This window comes from Mustela nivalis (genome assembly GCF_964662115.1).
Source record: "Mustela nivalis genome assembly, chromosome: 10".
Classification (NCBI taxonomy): domain Eukaryota; kingdom Metazoa; phylum Chordata; class Mammalia; order Carnivora; family Mustelidae; genus Mustela; species Mustela nivalis.
The window spans coordinates 45315354-45336764 of record NC_139029.1 but is presented as its reverse complement, the minus strand read 5'-3'; the positions used below and the strand labels follow the sequence as shown (position 1 = coordinate 45336764).

The window sequence follows — 21411 nt, the reverse complement described above, 5'->3', positions numbered from 1 at the left end:
TGAAGCATTTATAAATGCCTAGTTAAATATAATCCTGTAATCCACCAGCATTTAAAAATGATAAATATAGGGTTATAGTATTAATAATATTTATAGTTAATAAGATGATATGCTATAATTTTATTTACTTGAAATAATCAGTTAAATTTAGGAAACAAATATTCCACACATTTTGGTTACCATAACAACTTGGGGGAAAAATTGAAGAACAGATGTTAAATCAACCTGTTGATGTTTAATGGTATGACAGTTTTAAAATTATACTTAACACTGTTCAGATTTTAAATTTATGTGTAACATAAGTTGTCCTTGAAAGAGATCCCTTATTTAACTTTCTTTCTATAAAGATTGTTATAAAATATGGATGAATAGATGTGAATAAAGGAAATGGTATGATAACCCAGGATAGAAATTTACTTGAAAGATTTATTTTACAATGGAAAGGATTCAGACTGAATTTTTTATTTTATGTTTCTCTCACTGACTTACTCTCTGCCATCTGGGGGAAGGATATGGAGAATGTTAGAATGTCTAGGAAAAACATTTAATTTGGCCTTACTTCTGTTTAGGGTTATGTTATAATAATTTTGAGTAGGATTTATTTTTTAATGACTCTTAGAACTTTCAATGTCAGCCTTATTTGTAAACTGTTTTTTAAATCTTGGTGTTCACATTTACAGCATTCAGTTTTTATAGATACTGGCAGGCTGTAAATGCATTCATTTTAATCTCATTTTATCTTGAATTCTTTAAACTTTCAGGAAGCTGGGGGTTGAGAACTTATAAATCATTCCCATGCATTTATAATTGGACAAAGTAAATGCATAAATCATTAATATTATAAATCTCATGAGTAGAAAATATGAGTGTTTAACATTGAAGTGAAATGTCGTTGTTGGCCAGTGTACACAAACATACACTGTTCACCTTACAGAATTTCATTTTGTCTGACATGGAGAGTGTTGAGGAAAAGGCAAATATCATAGCAGCTACTGTAATTGAATTGGCCTCTGAATCATATAAAGCCAGGAAGCCTGACAGTAACATTGTCTAAAACCTTAAAAAAATATTATGGTTCATGGGATGTGTATCTACTTGAGGCTGAAGTGAATGGGCTATTAGAAAAAATTGCTTTTAGGGGGAAAGAAAAGTATGATATTTTTAGAAAAACGTGTTAAAAAATGGAGGTGATTTTTTTTCTTGAAATGACTTGGCTTCTACTTTCGAAGGAAGCTTTTAATCTAATTATGAAGCTTCTCTGGCCATTAAGTTTTTTTCTCCTTTTTTTCTCTTTTTTTTAAACATAATTATTGTGGCTTATTTTTTATGAAAAAGTAATTGCTGTTTTACTTGATATGTAGTGCCTAGAAGAATCCTGATGTGTACCAGCAGTTTTTTTAAAAATACTTCAGTTGTTATCAGAATAAATGCAGCCATTTCATAATGTATTGCTCTTTTATGTCAGGAGTGGTTGATTATAAAATTTATTTGAAATTTTTTTCTTATTTATCATTCTAGAGGAAGATTGACATGTGTCAAGGTGGTCTTAATTTTTAAATTTTTTGTATTTATTAAAATTCTTAGTTATTTAAACAATTAACTTTTTTTAGACCACTTCAGAAACTATTCAGATTCCAATTCCCATTACAGTTTATGAAAGGAAATGAAATGAATTAGAGGGAAAACATTTTTAGACTTAAAATCATGACTTACACAAATATAAGATGAACAGTATCTGAGATTTTAACTTATTATTACTGGGAGAGCCAGTAATATGTTATAGCTGCTCTCTGGAAAATTTCAGAACCATAGGTACATAGACAATCAGGAATGCTGAACTGACTTTACAGACAGATGCAAAACTGATCTATTCATGAGGCAATGATCAATTGCATTCCACCAGATAGTTTGCCTACATTCCTACAGACATGTATTATTTGCATTGTTATTAGTTTTCTACAGATTATGGAGTTGTAAAACAGCTCTAAGGCCTTGAAAGGCAGAATTGACACTCAAGGATGCACTTGATAGGATATCCAGTGTTCTTTTTTGCCCACTTCAAAGTTTTTCACAATTTCTTCTGTTTTTATTTTCTGTGGTCATCCATTTGCCTTTCAAGTAAAGACACTAAATCAAATCATTCTGTCAGGCTAATATATAAACAGAAGTTTTTGTTTTGTTGTTTGTAAGTAGCCACATAGCCATTATCCTTATTGTATTTCTTTTCTGTCTCTTAAAGTAACAAACTACTATTCTCATTCATTCATGTTAAATTTGTTTCTAATGAGTTTTTGATTGACGTTATTGATGTTAAAATCCTAGGCTTTTTTTTTTCTTTTTTTTTGTATATGCTTGCCTACAGAAATTAAGGGAGAGAGCTTGAAGTGGGGTATAAAGGGATTGGTTTCATTTTTTAGGATGTTGGGGAGAAAATATTTTTATATACCTTCAAAGGTTCTTCTGGCTGATCTAAATTAAATTGACATGAAATAGATTAACCCGAGAAAAATGAGTTTAATTTTGTAAATATGGGAACCCCGCATACTTGAGAAGTTCAAAGACAGGTAAAGTGAAGTATATATGCCATTGTGTGCTAAGGAATGGGATAAGGCCCTGAGGCTTCAGAGGGGAGGAGAGCAAGTCACATGGCAATAAGAGGAAGAGCAGATACTTGGTAAGGAGATGTTTGCCCTTTCATACAGATGGGTCACTGAGATAAAATTTATTTCTGGTAATAATTCTTATTCTGGGGAAGCCCCCCCCCCCCCCAGTTTATATTCTTCTAAAGGTAGTTAGGAGAGGAGCAAAATCTTCTCTTGAGGCCACAGGGTTTTATTGCCTTCAACTCAAAATAGTCAACATGCCAAAATGGCACATTTTAGGGAGACTTTTTCTGCATCCCTTCAAGGAAAAACATTTAAACCTTTCATGAGTTATTTTGAACTAAAATTATAGATATAAAATCAAGAATGGGGGCACAGAAATGCAGAAATGACAAGACACTGGAGGATGGGGAGGAAAAACATCTTTAAAAGAATTTTTATTATAAATTTTAAAAACACATGTAAAGATAGAGAATAATTTGAATAATGTAATGAATCCCCATTTTCCACTCACATTGATTACTATCAACCTTTTTGTATCTTCTCTTAGTTTTTCCCATTTGTATTTTAATGTAAATGCCAGACAAGAAGGCTTTCTCCCCAGTTACTCCAATATGATGTATTTTAGAAAGTGTAACATTTTCATCCACAATTATACTACTGTTCCTAAGAAAATTTATAGCAATTCCTTATTAAAAATTAATATCATATCCTGCCAATTTGCAGAGTTCTCTGTCTCAAAATATAATTTTCCCATTGGTTTATTCAAATCCTGATCTATCAAATGTATGTGTTGCATTTGCTTATTTTGTCTCGAGTCTCTTTGACTTCAGAACAGTGCCCCCTCCCTTTTGTTTTGTTTTTAAACATGCCATTGACTTGAATAAATCTAGCCTCACATTCTAGATTTATGTGATTGCTTTTTTATGATATCATCTAAATTGTGTAAAAAAACAAAAGTCAACTGAGTAAATTTGAAGACCAAATTGGTTTTATTCTGCAGTTCATGAATTGAGTAGCATCCTTCTAGCAATAGAAAGGAATTCCAAAAAATTGAATAAATTGGGAGATTTTTGTAAGCAGAAAGGGGCTGGGACAGGGAAAGAGGAGTTACTTCATCTTTCTTTGCTTGACTGAAGGGGTCTATCCAGCAGATTACCGCACTAAATGCTAACGGGGAAATTCCAGATTTACTGGCTTAAGATTCCATTCTGAAAGTAGTTGAAACTGCAGTTAGGTTTGCTGTTAAGTCTTGGTTTGGTGATGTGGGGCTTACCCCAAGCAAGTCTGTTTTGGGCCTATTATCTCTCTCTCTCTCTCTCTCTCTGTTTATTTTTATTTTTTTTTTTAACACTTGTTTCTCTGTATACCTGTAAGCAGAAGTTAAATTTTGGCAAGAATATTTTATAGGCAGTGCATCTATGCTTCATACTGTTTCACATCAGGATTCTGCTGATCTGGCTGCTCCACATTTAGTGATGCTTTATTTGATCAGGGGTTTGGATGATGATGGCCTGACCCTTCCTTTGTCAACATGGTTCACCCTCATCTGGCCAGCAAGTGATTGCAGGGTAATGATTTAGCACTCTGTAAATATCCAGTTTTTCAGCAGCCTGGGGAGTTTTTTGTTTGTTTGTTTGTTTTTTAATTTTATTTTAATTTTTTTATAAATATATAATGTATTTTTATCCCCAGGGGTACAGGTCTGTGAATCGCCAGGTTTACACACTTCACAGCACTCACCATGGCAAATAACCTTCCCCAATGTCCATAACCCCACCCCCCCACTCCCGACCCCCTCCCCCCAGCAACCCTCAGTTTGTTTTCTGAGATTAAGAGTCACTTATGGTTTGTCTCCCTCCTGATCCCATCTTGTTTCATTTATTCTTCTCCTACCCCCCTAACCTCCCATGTTGCATCTCTAATTCCTCATATCAGGGAGATCATATGATAGTTGTCTTTCTCCGATTGACTTATTTCACTAAGCATGATACCCTCTAGTTCCATCCATGTTGTCGCAAATGGCAAGATTTCATTTCTTTTGATGGCTGCATAGTATTCCATTGTGTGTATATACCATATCTTTTTTATCCATTCATCTGTTGATGGACATTTAGGTCCTTTCCATAGTTTGGCTATTGTAGACATTGCTGCTGTGAACACTCAGGTGCACGTGCCCCTTCGGATCACTACATTTGTATCGTTAGGGTAGATACCCAGTAGTGCAATTGCTGGGTCATAGGGCAGTTCTATTTTCAACTTTTTGAGGAACCTCCATGCTGTTTTCCAGAGCGGTTGCACCAGCATACATTCCCACCAACAGTATAGGAGGGTTCCCCTTTCTCCGCACCCTCGCCAGCATCTGTCATTTCCTGACTTGTTCATTTTAGCCATTCCAACTGGTGTGAGGAGATATCATTGTGGTTTTGATTTGTATTTCCCTGATACCGAGTGATGTGGAGAACTTTTTCATGTGTCTGTTGGCCATCTGGATGTCTTCTTTGCAGAAATGTCTGTTCACGTCTTCTGCCCGTTTCTTGATTGGATTATTTGTTCTTTGGGTGTTGAGTTTGCTAAGTTCTTTATAGATTTTGGACAGTAGCCCGTTATCTGATATGTCGTTTGCAAATATCTTCTGCCATTCTGTCAGTTGTCTTTTGGTTTTGTTAACTGTTTCCTTTGCTGTGCAAAAGCTTTTGATCTTGATGAAATCCCAATAGTTCATTTTTGCCCTTGCTTCCCCTGCCTTTGGTGATATTCCTAGGAAGAAGTTGCTGTGGCTGGGGTCGAAGAGGTTGCTGCCTGTGTTCTCCTCAAGGATTTTGATGGATTCCTTTCTCACATTGAAGTCCTTCATCCATTTTGAGTCTATTTTCATGTGTAGTGTAAGGAAATGGTCCAATTTCATTTTTCTGCATGTGGCTGTCCAATTTTCCCAACACCATTTGTATAAGAGGCTGTTTTTTTTCCATTGGATGTTCATTCCTGCTTTGTCGAAGATTAGTTGACCGTAGAATTGAGGGTCTATTTCTGGGCTCTCTATTCTGTTCCATTGATCTATGTGTCTGTTTTTGTGCCAGTACCATGCTGTCTTGATGATGACAGCTTTGTAATAGAGCTTGAAGTCCAGAATTGTTATGCCACAAACTTTGGCTTTCTTTTTCAATATTCCTTTGGCTGTTCAAGGTCTTTTATGGTTCCATATAAATTTTAGTATTATTTGTTCCATTTCTTTGAAAAAAATGGGTGGAATTTTGATAGGGGTTGCATTAAATGTGTAGATTGCTTTAGGTAGCATAGACATCTTCACAATATTTGTTCTTCCAATCCAGGAGCATGGAACATTTTTCCATTTCTTTGTGTCTTCCTCAATTTCTTTCATGAGTACTTTATAGTTTTCTGAGTATAGATTCTTAGCCTCTTTGGTTAGGTTTATTCCTAGGTATCTTATAGTTTTGGGTACAGTTGTAAATGGGATTGACTCCTTAATTTCTCTTTCTTCTGTCTTGTTGTTGGTGTAGAGAAATGCAACTGTTTTCTGTGTATTGATTTTATATCCTGATACTTTACTAAATTCCTGTACAAGTTCTAGCAGTTTGGAGTGGAGTCTTTTGGGTTTCCACATACAGTATCATATCATCTGTGAAGAGTGAGAGTTTGACTTCTTCTCTGCCAATTTGGATGACTTTAATTTCTTTTTGTTTTCTGACTGCTGAGGCTAGGACTTCTAGTACTATGTTGAATAGCAGTGGTAATAATGGACATCCCTGCCGTGTTCCTGACCTTAGCAGAAAAGCTTTCAGTTTTTCTCCATTGAGAATGATATTTGCAGTGGGTTTTTCATAGATGGCTTTGATAATATTGAGGTATGTGCCCTCTATCCCTACACTTTGAAGAGTTTTGATCAGGAAGGAATGCTATACTTTATCAAATGCTTTTTCAGCATCTATTGAGAGTATCATATGATTCTTGTTCTTTCTTTTATTAATGTGTTGTATCACATTGATTGATTTGCAGATGTTGAACCAAACTTGTAGCCCTAGAATAAATCCCACCTGGTCGTGGTGAATAATCCTTTTAATATATGAACAGTTTCAGGAGAATAGGAATTAGTTCTTGAAATGTTTGGTAGAATTCCCCTGGGAAGCCGTCTGGCCCTGGGCTTTTTTTTGTTTGGAGATTTTTGATGACTGTTTCAATCTCTTTACTGGTTATGGGTCTGTTCAGGTTTTCTATTTCTTCCTGGTTCAGATGTGATAGTTTATATGTCTCTAGGAATGCATCCATCTCTTCCAGATTGTCAAATTTGTTAGCGTAGAGTTGCTCATGGTATGTTCTTATAATTGTTTGTATTTCTTTGGTGTTGGTTGTGATCTCTCCTCTTTCGTTGATTTTATTTATTTGGGTCCTTTTTCTTTTCTTTTTGATGAGTCTGGCCAAGGTTTATCAATCTTAATTAATTCTTTCAAAGGACCAGCTCCTAGTTTCTTTTATTTGTTCTGTTGTTTTTTTTTGGTTTCTATTTCATTGATTTCTGCTCTGATCTTTATTATTTCTCTTTTCCCGCTGGATTTAGGGTTTCTTTCTTGTTCTTTCTCCAGCTCCTTTAGGTGTAGGGTTAGGTTGTATATTTGAGACCTTTCTTGTTTCTTGAGAAAGGCTTGTACCACTATATATTTTCCTCTCAGGACCGCCTTTGCTGTGTCCCACAGATTTAGAACCATTGTGTTTTCATTGTCATTTGTTTCCATGAATTTTTTCAATTCTTCTTTAATTCCCTGGTTGACCCATTCATTCTTTAGAAGGATGCTGTTTAGTCTCCATGTATTTGTATTCTTTCCAAATTTCCTCTTGTGATTGAGTTCTAGCTTCAGAGCATTGTGGTCTGAAAGTATGCAGGGAATGATCCCAATCTTTTGATACGGGTTGAGATCTGATTTATGACCCAGGATGTGGTCTGTTCTGGAGAATGTTCCATGTGTACTAGAGAAGAATGTGTATTCTGTTGCTTTGGTATGAAATGTTCTGAATATATCTGTGATGTCCATCTGGTCCATTGTGTCGTTTAAGGCCTTTATTTCCTTGTTGATCTTTTGCTTGGATGATCTGTCCATTTCAGTGAGGGGAGTGTTAAAGTCCCCTACTATAATTGTATTATTGTTGATGTGTTTCTTTGATTTTGTTATTAATTGGTTTATATAGTTGGCTGCTCCCACCTTAGGGGCATAGATATTTAAAATTGTTAGATCTTCTTGTTGGACAGACCCTTTGAGTATGGTATAGTGTCCTTCCTCATCTCTTATTATTGTCTTTGGCTTAAAATCTAATTGATCTGATGTAAGGATTGCCACCCCAGTTTTCTTCTGATGTCCATTAGCATGGTAAATTGTTTTCCACCCCCTCACCTTAAATCTGAAGGTGTCTTCGGGTCTAAAATGAGTTTCTTACAGGCAACATATTGATGGGTTTTGTTTTTTTATCCATTCTGATACCCTTTGTCTTTGGATTGGGGCATTTAGCCCATTAACATTCAGGGTAACTATTGAGAGATATGAATTTAGTGCCATTGTATTGCCTGTAAGGTGATTGTTACTGTATATTGTCCCTGTTCCTTTCTGATCTACTACGTTTAGGCTTCTTTTTGCTTTGAGGACCTCTTTCAATATTTCCTGTTGAGCTGGTTTGATGTTTGCAAATTCTTTCAATTTATGTTTGTCCTGGAAGCTTTTTACCTCTTTTTCTATTTTCAATGCTAGTTTAGCTGGATATAGGATTCTTGGCTGCATGTTTTTCTCGCTTAGTGCTCTGAATATCTCATGCCAGTTCTTTCTGGCCTGCCAGGTCTCTGTGGATAAGTCTGCTGCCAATCTAATATTTTTACCATTGTATGTTACAGACTTCTTTTCCCAGGCTGCTTTCAGGATTTTCTCTTTGTCACTAAGATTTGTTGTAAATTTTACTATTAAGTGACAGGGTGTGGACCTATTCTTGTTGATTTTGAGAAGGGTTCTCTGCACCTCCTGGATTTTGGTGCTTGTTCCCTTTGCCATATTATGGAAATTCTCTACAATAATTATCTCCAGTATACCTTCTGCTCCCCTCTCTCTTTTTTCTTCTTCTGGAATCCCAATTATTCTAATGTTGTTTCGTCTTGTGGTGTCACTTATCTCTCGAATTCTCCCCTCGTGGTCCAGTAGCTGTTTGTCCCTCATTTGCTCAGCTTTTTTATTCTCTGTCATTTGGTTTTCTATATCACTAATTCTTTCTTCTGCCTCATTTATCCTAGCAGTAAGAGCCTCCATTTTTGATTGCGCCTCATTAATAGCTTTTTTAAATTTCAACTTGGTTAGGTTTTAGTTCTCTTATTTCTCCAGAAAGGGCTTTATATCCCCCAAGAGGGTTTCTCTAATATCTTTCATGCCTTTTTCGAGCCCGGTTAGAACCTTGAAAACCATCATTCTGAACTCTAGAGCTGACATATTACCAATGTCTCTATTGATTAGGTCCGTAGCCTTCAGTACTGACTCTTGTTCTTTTTTTTTTTTGTGGTGAGTTTTTCTGCCTTGTCATTTTTGTCCAGATAAGAGTATATGAAGGAGCAAATAAACTACTAAATGGGTGGCAAAGACCCCAGGAAAATGCGCTTTAACCAAATTAGAAGACACCCCAAATCATGGGGGGAGAAAGGGGATAAAAAGAAGTTAAAAAAAATTAGAAAAAGAAAACAAATAAAGAAAAAATAATATATGTGTATATTAGATAAACTAGTTAAAAAACGTTAGAAAAGGGTAAAAGTTTAAAAAAATTTAGCAGAAGAAAAAAAATTAAATTAAAAAAATTAAATTAACTGCAAGACTAACGAATCATGGGGAGAAAGCCATGAGTTCCGTGCTTTGCTTTTTCCTCCTCTGGAATTCTGCTGCTCTCCTTGGTAGGTGAACTTGGTCTTGGCTGGATTTCTTGTTGATCTTCTGCGGGATGCGCCTGTTGTAGTGATTCTCAAGTGTCTTTGCCCAAGGCGGAATCCCACGGCCCTTACCAGGGGCCAGACTAAGTAATCCTCTGGGGTTCGCTTTTGGGAGCTTTTGTTCCCTAAACGCTTTCCGTGGAGTTCCAGAGGACGGGAATGAAAATGGCGGCCTCCTAATCTCTGGCACAGAGGAACCGAGAGCTCGGGGCCCCACTCTTCACTGCATCCTCAGAGAAAAGCGCCTAATTGCTCCCGTCTCCCTGGCCTCCAGCTGCGCTCCGAGCTCACCCAGCCTGTGACCAGTTTAAGGTAACCCCGAGCTGAGAGCTCACTCCTTGGCTCTGTCTCTGTAGCTGGCTTCCCCGGTCTAAAACTGCGAGCTCTGCAACACCTCAGACACCCCCGATCCTTCTGTGACCCTGCGGTACCTGGGGCCACACTGACCCCGTGTGGGCTTCACCCCGGTTTAGCCTCTGGAGCGATGTCCCTCAATGGAGCAGACTTTTGAAAGTCCTGATTTAGTGCTCCATTGCTCTGCCGCTTGCCTGGAGCTGGCGCTTTCTCCCGCGGTGTATCTTCTGGGAAGTTTTTTTGATTGACGGGAACTGTCATTGTCCTCTGACTCAAAAGGCTAACCTATGTGTGTGTCTTCAGGACGAATCTATATAGAACAGTGAAGAAGGAACTCAGACCAGTCAAATGAAATCTAATGGAAAAAAAGATGTTACGTCCACATTTTCTCCCATTCAAGAGTAGACTTAAGAGGTAGATAAAAGAGATTTTTAAAAAATCAGAATGATGATGAGTACATAAGAGTTGAAAAGAAAAATGATCATAGGTATTGTATTTAAAAGACATTTTGTGTATGAGTGTCCTTAACTAATAACACCACAAGGACCCTCTTCTAAACTAAATCTTCAAAATCTACAACAAAAAGCCTCTGGAATGCCCATTTTCTTCCAATAAGATAAGCTTCAAAGAGTAGAGAAATGTAAAAAAACAAATCTCAGATATATAAAAGCTTTCCTACATGGAAGAGGACAGCCTAGGTGCCCCCTGAAGCTGGCATGAGAAGGCTGATTTAACTATGCTGAAAGTGACAGAAGAAGAAAGAATGACTTTACAAATGTAAGATACATCCGTTCCAGAAAATTGCTAAACTTGTGAATACAGCAGACAAGTTGTAAAACTTTCAGTGGAGGCTGTGAAGAACAAAATTGATGCCCCAGAGCAAAGACTCATTGATGCTGGAGATAAAGGAACATAGCACAGCCAAATTAAAACACCCAAAGCTAAAATAAAGTCCGAAAAATGGAAGAACACCGAAAAGACATGAAATCAAGCTACACAGAACAATAGAAAGCAGCAGTACCTTCATTTATGTCTTAATTTCTTTGGCTATGGTTTCTATAACACATTTGATTTAGATAACATTTCTCAAGATGGGTTTTTAGAACCTCAGAGCATCATGCCTGAGATGCCCCGAAATGACAATGCTTAGATATTTAAATCTGCCAAGTGTTTAATCTTCACTGCAAAAATAGGATTTTGTAAGCTGCCAAGTGTAAAGAGAAAATATAAAGATGGATATGAGTAAGAATGATTTTAGATTTTACCTTTTACATTTTGGAGAAGTGTTAGAGTTTAGGGGAAAAGAAATAAAACAAAACATTGGAAATAATACACTTTGGTATGCATCTAGCCAAACCCACTTTTTTTTCTTTTAAGATTGGTGATGCAACATGGGGGCTTAAGTGGGTACGAGAAGAATCAATGAAAGAAGATGGGATTGGGAGGGAGACAAACCATAAGTGACTCTTAATCTCACAAAACAAACTGAGGGTTGCTGGGGGGAGGGGGTTTGGGAGAAGGGGGTGGGATTATGGACATTGGGGAGGGTATGTGTTTTGGTGAGTGCTGTGAAGTGTGTAAACCTGGTGATTCACAGACCTGTACCCCTGGGGATAAAAATATATGTTTATAAAAAATAAAAAATTATATTAAAAAAAAAAAAAGAAAAAAAAAAAAAAGATAGAAGATCCCTTAATTAATATATGGAACAGATAGAACAATATATCAGTGAAGTACTTAGTGTCTGGAGTTCTCTTTCCAGAATTCATGGATGATCAAAAATTGGATAGAATTTATAGTTTAGTCTGTTTATGTATGATTGTGATTCTAGCTTGCACTGTATTCTTAGAAAACCATAGATAAAGTAAGGAACTAATGAAGAATTGAGTTGAAAGTATGATAAATAAGATTCAACTGACACAAAAAACTACATGCTAGGAAAAAGACGTATTTTTTTCCCAAATGTACATACATCTTTCAGAAAAATATTGGTCATTAACTTGGACAAAAACATGTATACTTAATATAAAAATGTTACGGTTTGATTATCAGAATATTAAAAATTAATATAACAAAAATTAAAATATGGGCAGCCCATGAAAATTAAAATTTTTATATGTATAAGACAAGAAAGAAATCCATAGCAATATGAAGATGCCTTAAAATTTAAAAAAGATTCGTAATGGTTTTGTCTTTTCATGGATTGCTGTCAAACCTATATGTAAGAAAAAAACAACAACTTTACTAATTTAAATGTCTATATTAGAAAAGAGAAAGGAAATTGAGACACGTAATATGCCCCAGACAGGGAAAATAAAATTAAGCAGGAATAAACAAAATTATAATAGTTGATTGTTTCGGAAATTTTGTCAAAGTGAAAATTATCAAATCGGTTAGTTAGACACTAAGAGTAAAAGGTAAATAGGATCGGAGAAGAGCTACAATAATTTTCATGCAGGAAAACCAAAATACTTGAGAGAAAGTTATTTTTAGGTAGGTGATGTTAATTAATGGCTCAGGTCAAAATTAGAAGTAATTAAAGTGTATACATGCATGAGTGTGTGTATGTGAGAGAGAACTGCCAAAGTGGGTACAGCTAGAAGTAGAAATTGTAACTAGAATGTCCCTCCTCAAATTAGTTTTTGAAGGAAAAGGTAAGGTGTAATTAAATCAAATAAATGAAAACAACTGTATCAGCAACCCAAAGTCATAACACATTAGCAAAGAAAAGAGCGTCTAGCCCTGATGGGGATTTACTTTGGAGAATTTTTTGAAAGTTTAAAGAACAGTTATTTGATGAATAATTAACTCTAGCTTCAAAATATAGAAAGGGATATTGTTAATTATCTGATTCATCCTATGAACATTTTGTTTTGACGAATTGATAAAAATACCACCTTTAACAGAATTTATAGACTGGGGCCATTAACCAGCAAACTATACAGTACTAGGTAATAATAATTATTTACTTGGAGCAAGTAAATTATCCTCAGATACATGGGTAGCGTAATAAAAGCAGTGCTGTTAACACAGAGGAAGGAACTCAAGATTCATTTCTGATTCCTTCTCTATATCCTACCCACAAGAAGATCTTGTTTACTGCCCCTTCTCCACCACCATCATCCCTCATCTGAATTAACTGCGGTCATCTCATATTTTAATCTCCCTCTTCCGTTTTTCACCTCATCCCCTAACAACAGCATGTTTGCAGTACAATAGCCAGAACCATCTTTTAAATGTCATTTCCCAGTGTAAAACCTTTTAGTGGCATCTCTCGAATTCAGGATAAATATCCAAATTCCCCTCTGTCATTAAGTCAGGAAATTTGGCCACTGCTTCCTTCTTCAACTTTTTTCCATGTCCCTCTCCTCCAGGTTTTCCTTGATTGCAGGTATTTCACACTGAGCCGGTTTCCTCATCACCGCTCCTCTACTTGCTGACTTCTCTGCTGAAATATTCTTCCTCACCTCTTTTTACCCAAATGCCATCTCTCTTCAGAAGCTTTCCTTGATTCCTCCCGTCTCAAATAGCCCTTCTTCCATGTAGTCATGCTCTAACACAATACATGGTTTTGTCTCTTCATGTACTTAAGTACAATGATCTTGTTTGCTTATTTATTGTCTGTCTCCTCCTCTAAGAATGTAAGGCCCTTGGCTTACTGCTGTCTCCCTAGTGCCTGTGACAGTTTCTGAGATGCTTGATGAATATTTGTTACATGATTGCATGATAGGTCATAAAGCAAGAGAAGTAAAATAATACTGGGTTAAAAATAGGAAAACTGGGCAATGAATGCAGTTGAGTAGCGGTTACATTCCTTCATGGAAATTTAGCGTGTAGCAAACTACACACTAAACAGTTGATTATTGGAAAAGGTTGCTTATAGGAAGTAGTATAAAAATAGCAGTGGTCTTGGGAGCTTTGGGTTTTAGTTCTGATTCACCCACCTAACTTTGAAGAAGTTACCTAATCTAACCTTTAGGTTTTTCACCTGCAAAATTGCGATAACAGCATTTCCTGGCTGTTTGATGTGCATACGTGAGTGTTTCTATGGGTAAGGTCCTGCCTCCTTCCCTCTTTCCTTCCTTCCCTGTCTTATAAGACATTTTAATGCTAAACATTCTACATTGGGCCAAGATTTCAAAAGTGCTTCATACTATTTTACCATTTGAGACAACATAAGTAAAATACCTGGCACAGTTGAAGGCACGTAGAAAGTGAACAGTATATGTTCATTTCTTTCACTTCTAGTGGGAATCTGTAGGCTAGCCAATTCCATATTTAATTCCAGTCTTCCTTCAGATTCTTAGAACTGTATGTTTTTGCTATTAGAGTACATTCTTGTTTTCCTAGACTCTCAACTCTTAAGAGTGTTTTCCCTATGACATTTATCATAATGATTTATTCAAAGCTTGTGTTCTATAGGTGTTTCTTTAAAATTAAGCATGCATTTATTAAGTACCTGCTATGTTCAGTGCGTAAAGTTAAATTGCAGAAAATAAAGGCAATGGAAAGGCATATTCTAGTTGTATAGTGTGAAAATATTGTTCACTTTTGAAGAGATATTTAATAGGTTCTTTTTTTTTTTTTTTTTTTGCCTGGTTAAAAAGTATCATTTATTTGTTAGCATCATTTTTTAAAATTTAAATTCAATAACCAGCATATAGTACAACATTAGTTTTTGATGTAGTGTTCAGTGAATCATTAATTGTATATAACCCCCAGTGCTCATCACATCGCGTGCCCTCATTAATACCCATCACCCAGTTACCCCAGCCCCCGACCCATCTTCCTTTTCACAACCCTTAGTTTGTTTCTCAGGGTCAGGAGTCTCTCATGGTTTGTCTCCCTCTTTGATTTCTTCCCATTCAGTTTTCCCTCTCTTCCCATATGGTCCTCTGTACTGTTTCTTATATTCCACATATGAGTGAAACCATATGATAATTGTCTTTCTCTGATTGACTTATTTCACTTAGCATAATACCCTAATAAGTGCATTTAATAAGATAGATCTGAATTTATAAAAATAAAAGATGTTGACACCCTGAAGTGTAATAAAATAAATGTGGAAAGGAAAGTAAAAAATAAAATTACCAACATATGTGATAAAATCTTTCTATGGAAAATAGATGAAGATTTGATAGAGGTGTGTATGGTCTGTAATATAATTTTGTTTTGATAGGTAGTTGGAGGAGAGAAACAATTAAAACATGTAGAAATATGAGGAGAAAACCTTTATGAAGAATATATAGGAAGGGAACATAGCTTAGACATCTCAAGGACTTTTTTTAAGTAAAAGGTTTACTTAAGATAGTGTGGTGCAAAAAATAATTAGTGCAAAAGCATTATAGTCTAAAAGCATCAAAAACAAAAACAACAGAAGTGGGTTCTAATCCCTTTTTTTCTAAGTCTTTTTACTTCTATGCCTCCTTAATTTTTTAAATTTATATTTATTAATTTTTTAAGATATTTTTAAAAATTTATTTAGTTGACAGAGATCACAAGTAGGCAGAGAGGCAGGCAGAGAAAGAGAGGAGGAAGCAGGTTCCCTGTGAGCAGAGAGCCTGATGTGGGGCTCAATCCCAGGATCCTGAGACCATGACATGAGCTGAAGGCAGAGACTTTAATCTACTGAGCTACCCAGGTACTTCCTTTTCAGACTTTTTTTTTTTTTTTAAGATTCTATTTATTTATTTTTCAGAGGGAGAGCGAGAGCGAGCACAGGCAGACAGAGTGGAAGGCAGAGTCAGAGGGAGAAGCAGATTCCCCACGGAGCAAGGAGCCCGATGTGGGACTCAATCCCAGGACGCTGGGATCATGACCCGCGCCAAAGGCAGCTGCTCAACCAACCGAGCCACCCAGGCGTCCCCTTTTCAGACTATTTTTAAGAGCAGTTTTAGGTTCACAATAAAATTTCACAGAGGGTACAGGAGAAACATCTGATATACCCCTTGCCTCTGCTCCATTGACTTTGATATCAAAGTCCTGTAGTAGAGTGCTGCATTTATTACAAAAGATGAACCTACACCAACCCATCTTTATGACCCGAAGTCCCTAATTTATATTAGGTTCACTTTTGGTGTAGATTCTGTGGGTCTTGACAAATATATAATGACTTGTATTCGTCACTACAGTGTCACACAGAGTAGTCTCATTGCCCTAAAAATACTCTGCCTATTCATCCCTTTTTCCTTGATTAGCCCTGACAACCATGGATCTTTTTAGTATCTCCCATAGCTTGCCTTTTCCAAAATGTTATGTATGTAGTAGGAATCATACACTATATAGCTTTTTTAGATAGATTTTTTTTTTGCTTAAAAATATGCGTTTAAGTTTCCTGCATGTATTTTTTTGATAGATCATTTCTTCTTTGCAGTCAATAATATTCCATTGTCTAGATGTAACACAGATTATTCATCCATTCACCTACTGAAGGACATTTGGTTGCTCCCAAGTTTGGGCAGTTATGAATAAAGCTGCAGTAAACATTTGCCAAGCAATTTTTTGTTCCCTGCCAGTCACAGCCTCTCTGGGGTTCAATTTCCTTCATCTCTAAATTGTAGCTGATGATTTATAAGGGTTCTGAGGTTGGAAATGATATGGTTATCTAGATAACAGTCATGAAATCTTATGTTATACTGATTATGAATAACTTAGGTAGGCCTGTATGCTGAAGACATAAGTTGGTAAAGCCTTTCTGATAGAAAGCAGTCTGGTCCTATAGAAACTAAAATTATACTCTGTTCAGATCGTTCTATTTTGGAGGGTGTACTTCAAGTAAACCCAAATGGACGTTATAACATTTATTCTTTAAGTGAAGATTTTCATAGTGTAGTTAATTTTTTAAAAAAATGTTTAAAGATTTTATTTATTTCTTTGAGAGAGAGAGAAGGAGTGGTGGGGAGGGGCAGAAGGAGAAGCAGGCTCTCTACTGAGCAGAGAGCTCATGTGGGGCTTGATCCCAGGACCCTGAGATCATGACCTGAGCCAAAGGCAGATGCTTAACCCACTGAGCCACCCTGGTGTCCCTATAGGGCAATTTATTAAAGCTAAATAAGATAAAACAAAACAATGGAAGCAATTCAAGTGCCCAGAAATGAGGAAATGCCAAGTAAATTGTGTGAGGGCAGGGATCATGACTATTTATTCAGACTAATGTGTGCCGAGCACCTCACTCAGTGTGGTGTTCTAAATATTGGCTGAATGTAAAAATACTGAAGAAAGAACTTAGGGGAGAGAGAAGATTCGATGGCATTCTGCTTTTCCCTTCATTTGCTGCTTCGCATCTCTCTTTGCTCCACTCAGCTGTACTAGCTGTTACCTGCCGGACTCCACACTTGCCCCTTCAGTGACCCCAGGAAACGTCTTAGGTATGTGATATAGTGGCCATCACATAGCAGCTTCTCCTTGGAAAAGGACATCACCACGGCTGTGGAGGAGTTAAAACAGAGCAGCCTGTGTGTCCCCATTTTGCCAGGGCAGTCTCAGTCTGTGCCTGATGTCTCAGTGTAAAGCTTAGGAGCAGCTCCACGCGCAAAGGTAGCTGGGTTCAGATAGTAGGGTGCCATTTAGCTGAGGCTCTTTCTGTTGACTTCAGAGCTAGAGTTGTGAAACATTTTCTTGATTTTCCAGTTCAGTTTACTTTAATGAACATTTTCTTTTAAAGCTCAATGGATGATTGTGAGCTGCAAAGAAAATCAGATAAGGCCCTGTCACCACAGAATTTTCCTTTAATGCTTTTCCTCATAGTTTATCTTGGTAACCCCTAGCCTCCTTCAGAATCAGGTGTTCCTACATCCAGGCTCCTTCTATCACCTCATCCTTTTAGAAGACATTTTTCTGGCTTGCCTCTGGCTGCATGCCTTCCTTTCCTGTGGAACTTAAAGGAATATTCCTAAGAACCTGTGCCCCTACCACGTGGCACTCTGGGTATTTGGGATAATGGAATTCCTTGCCCAAACACATTTGAGCCTACTTCTGGGGACTTGTGGATCTTTTCCCTTGGATATATGCACACAAGGCCCCTCTCAGTGCCCGCTAAGCCAGGGATGGGAGGAGACGGGAGTGGATGGCAGGTTAGGGACAGGAGGTAGGCAGACTTGCTGCAACCTTATACATTGCAATTCAAGAATCTAATTTTTACCTGGACTTCAGGGTCATTTTGAATGTGTATTCCTCAAAGTAGTGGTTTATTAGCTTGACTTACCACTTTTAGATATTTAAACACATGGTGTCTGAGCTTCCATTTACATTCTTGCCATGGACCCCACAAATATCGGGAGTAGGCCCACTCACAGTAAAACCTAAAATCCTTACCATGACACAAGACATCCTATATAATCTGCTCCTGCCCCTGCCCTGCTTGGCTCCAGCTGTGTTAGATTCCTCACTGCTCCAGAACAGCATAGGTGTGCTTCTGTGTCAGGTCCTTGCACTCCCCGCTGCTGCTTCTCGGAATGTTCTTCTTCCAGATATCCATGTGACCTCATATCTTTCAGGTCTCCCCGACTCCCCCTCTCCTCCCTGTGGCTGCCTTCAAGCAGCACCCCCTCCCCACCACCATCATTACTTTATCAGTGAGACCTCCCCAGGCTAATCTTTCCTGAATTTTATTATCCCCACAAACAATGACTGTCTCCTTCCCTGCTTTACTTACTTCCCTTAACATGCATCACTATAAAAAAGTTAGAAGTAATAAAAAATTAAACTAGGTCCCTTCCTAAATATCTTTCTTTTAACTCCTCCTTAGATATAAAATGTTTTTTCCTTAAAAATTTTCTATTTTAGGGGCGCCTGGGTGGCTCAGTGGGTTAAAGCCTCTGCCTTCAGCTCAGGTCATGATCCCAGGGTCCTGGGATTGAGCCCCCCATCGGGCTCTCTGCTCAGGGGGGAGCCTGCTTCCTCCTGTTTCTCTCTCTGCCCACCTCTGCCTACTTGTGATCTCTGTCTGTCAAATAAATAAATAAAATCTTAAAAAATTTTTTTTTCTATTTTACTTTTTGTGTTTTAAAGTCATTTATGCAGCCACTTTAAAGGATAACCTAGATCTCCTAGTCTACTTTTTTAAAGCTGCAGTCCCCCTATTGTTGTACCCTCAATTTTTTAAGGGTAATCATTTTCAGCTCTCTTAAATGATTCTTTTAGTATTTCCCACCATATCTACATAACAAACATACTTCTATTGCTACTTCCTAACTTTTCAATTTTAGGCATTACCAATCTACTTTCTCCTGTAAAGAATGAGAACTAAGGTTTCCTTTATCATTGGAATGCGTGCATGCATGCACGCACACACACACACACACGATCCAACTCTCCCTCTTCCCAGTATGAGTTGTGATTTGGGGTAGATCAAGATTCATTGCTTTTTGAACTGTAAACACCAGTCATAGCTGAGCCATGTTGTAGATTATGATTACTTTTCCTCTAATACTTTATTCTTCCTGGAATTAAAAATTATGATGGTTTTGATTTGCTTCCTTTTCTGAGTTATTAGCATCAGTGCTCCCTCAGACTGCCCTAGTTATATGTGTCTTCTTTCAGTATGTTCCCACCTCTGGTTTTTTTTTTTTTTTTTTAATTTTATTTTATTTTTTCAGTGTTCCAAGATATCCAAGTTCCAAGTGTGGGTTATGTACCACACCCAGTGCTCCGTGCAGTTGTGCCCTCCATAATACCCACTTCTTTATGCTATTGTTTTCTATTGAGTCCTCAGATCTTTTAAAATCTGGATGGGTGTTCTCACAGGCCCCATTTGACTGAAATCATAGAGACACCTCTAAAAAGGCTTGCCTATAAGACATTTGGCAGTCACTGCAGATAGAGTTGTTTGTTTCAAATACTTACTCTGTGAACAAACAATGAAAATATAACTCTGTAATAAATTTCTGTATGGTTCTCTTTCATATGTTATGATTAAGATACCTTTTATTTCAAAAATACAGAATGTATTTTTATATTTCATTGTTTTACAAAGAGCATTTTATTTAAATAAATATATGTTTTATATATATATTTTGTTTAAAATAAATAAATTTAAATAAAAAATATTGTACTGTATTCTTTATTTATAGGCTCTTAAAATTAGAGAGATCTGTAATTGCCCACCACTTTCTGGTCCAGACCCTCGATTACTCTTCAAACTCAGCATGAAGCATTTCCTGGAAGAATCGGAGAAAGAAGACCTAAAAGTCACTGCCGAGAAACAGAAAATGGATACTCTCACCATTCAACAACAGAAACAAATACCCTTAACATATATAGTTGAGAAAAGAACTAGCAGTTGAATTAAAATTTATGAGACACGGGATATATGAAGAATGCAGCGGTCCTTACCATTTTTATGTTATTTTTTTAAAAAATGATGTTTGAAATTTTAAAAATGTATATTCAGGGTCAAATCATGCATATTACAAGTATTATCTAAATTCTTCTAGGTATTTTCATGAAATATTGATGTATTTTAATCTATTTTAAAGTATCTTCAATGAGGAAAGTGTCACAGAATAAATTTATATTACACATTTTACTCTGTCTCATACTTGCTTTTCATTTGGAAGGCAGACCTCTAGTGGATGAGAAATCAGAATGTGCAATAATTCTTAATGTGGAGAGAGTTCCAGCCGAGCCTAAACTGGGGTTCAGAGTCTGGGTGCTTATGATGAACTGGGAAACTGACAATCTGAAGCATGTGTTTGCAGGAACTGATTTTCTCTGGGATAGGATTATGTGGAATAGGGGACCTTGGAATGGAGAATTTCCTGGTCCTCGCATAGGGACTCTGAGGGGAAAAGGGCTACACAGGCAGAAGCTAATGAAGCTGTTTTCATAGGAGGCAAAAGTAGTGCTCATTGTGGTCCAGGTGACAAAGTACAAAACAAAATGGTAAGGGAGGGCCACTTCCTTACAGGTCCAGTGTGCTGCTGATGTTCTGAGGCCATCTTGGCTCCTTCACAATAGAAAGTTGTGTCATCTTGGCTTCTTCACAATATTATGATTTGGGAATCTCAGGAGTTCGCAGGGAAGGCATCCACCCTGTACTCACTGAGAGGGCCATCCGGAGGGTCCAGAGAAGGTGCCGCCCCCACGTGGACCTTCCTGAGCAGCAGACATCAGCCAAGGGCTGGAAGAAGATGGAACAGGGAGCACAAGGCACATCCCTGGTGATACTCAGAAGTTACTATATTATATTAGTCTGGAAATAAATTTCTAAAATGTACTATTTGTATAAAATTATTTGTACTTCCAAACTGATGAAGTCTAGTGATGTTGCGGTTCTATTCCTGAGAGGGACCTTTTTCTTGAAACACATTATATTACATAGTTTCTTAGAGAATTAAAGGGGAAAGAAACTATCTTTTATTGAGTGTCTTCTCTGAGCTGGGCCCATTTATTCCCAGACTCCATGAAGTAGGTTGCAGCAGTTTCCTTTTGCAGGGAGAACCAGGATTTTGGAGAGGTTACGTAGTACACCCAGTGCCTCTCAGCTAG

General features: G+C 37.1%; 1 protein-coding gene across 4 annotated transcripts in view; it reads left to right on the top strand.

Moving 5' to 3' along the window:
• The window catches only part of OMA1 (OMA1 zinc metallopeptidase), a 91424-nt gene extending 70975 nt beyond the window's left edge, over positions 1-20449 (top strand). For all 4 annotated transcript variants that reach the window (XM_082688124.1, XM_082688121.1, XM_082688123.1 and 1 more), the window contains one exon: positions 19995-20449. In XM_082688124.1, coding sequence (XP_082544250.1) covers positions 19995-20207 — 213 coding nt within the window. In that variant the 3' untranslated portion in view covers positions 20208-20449. The remainder of the gene's footprint in view (positions 1-19994) is intronic.
• The last annotated feature ends 962 nt before the right edge of the window (positions 20450-21411 follow it).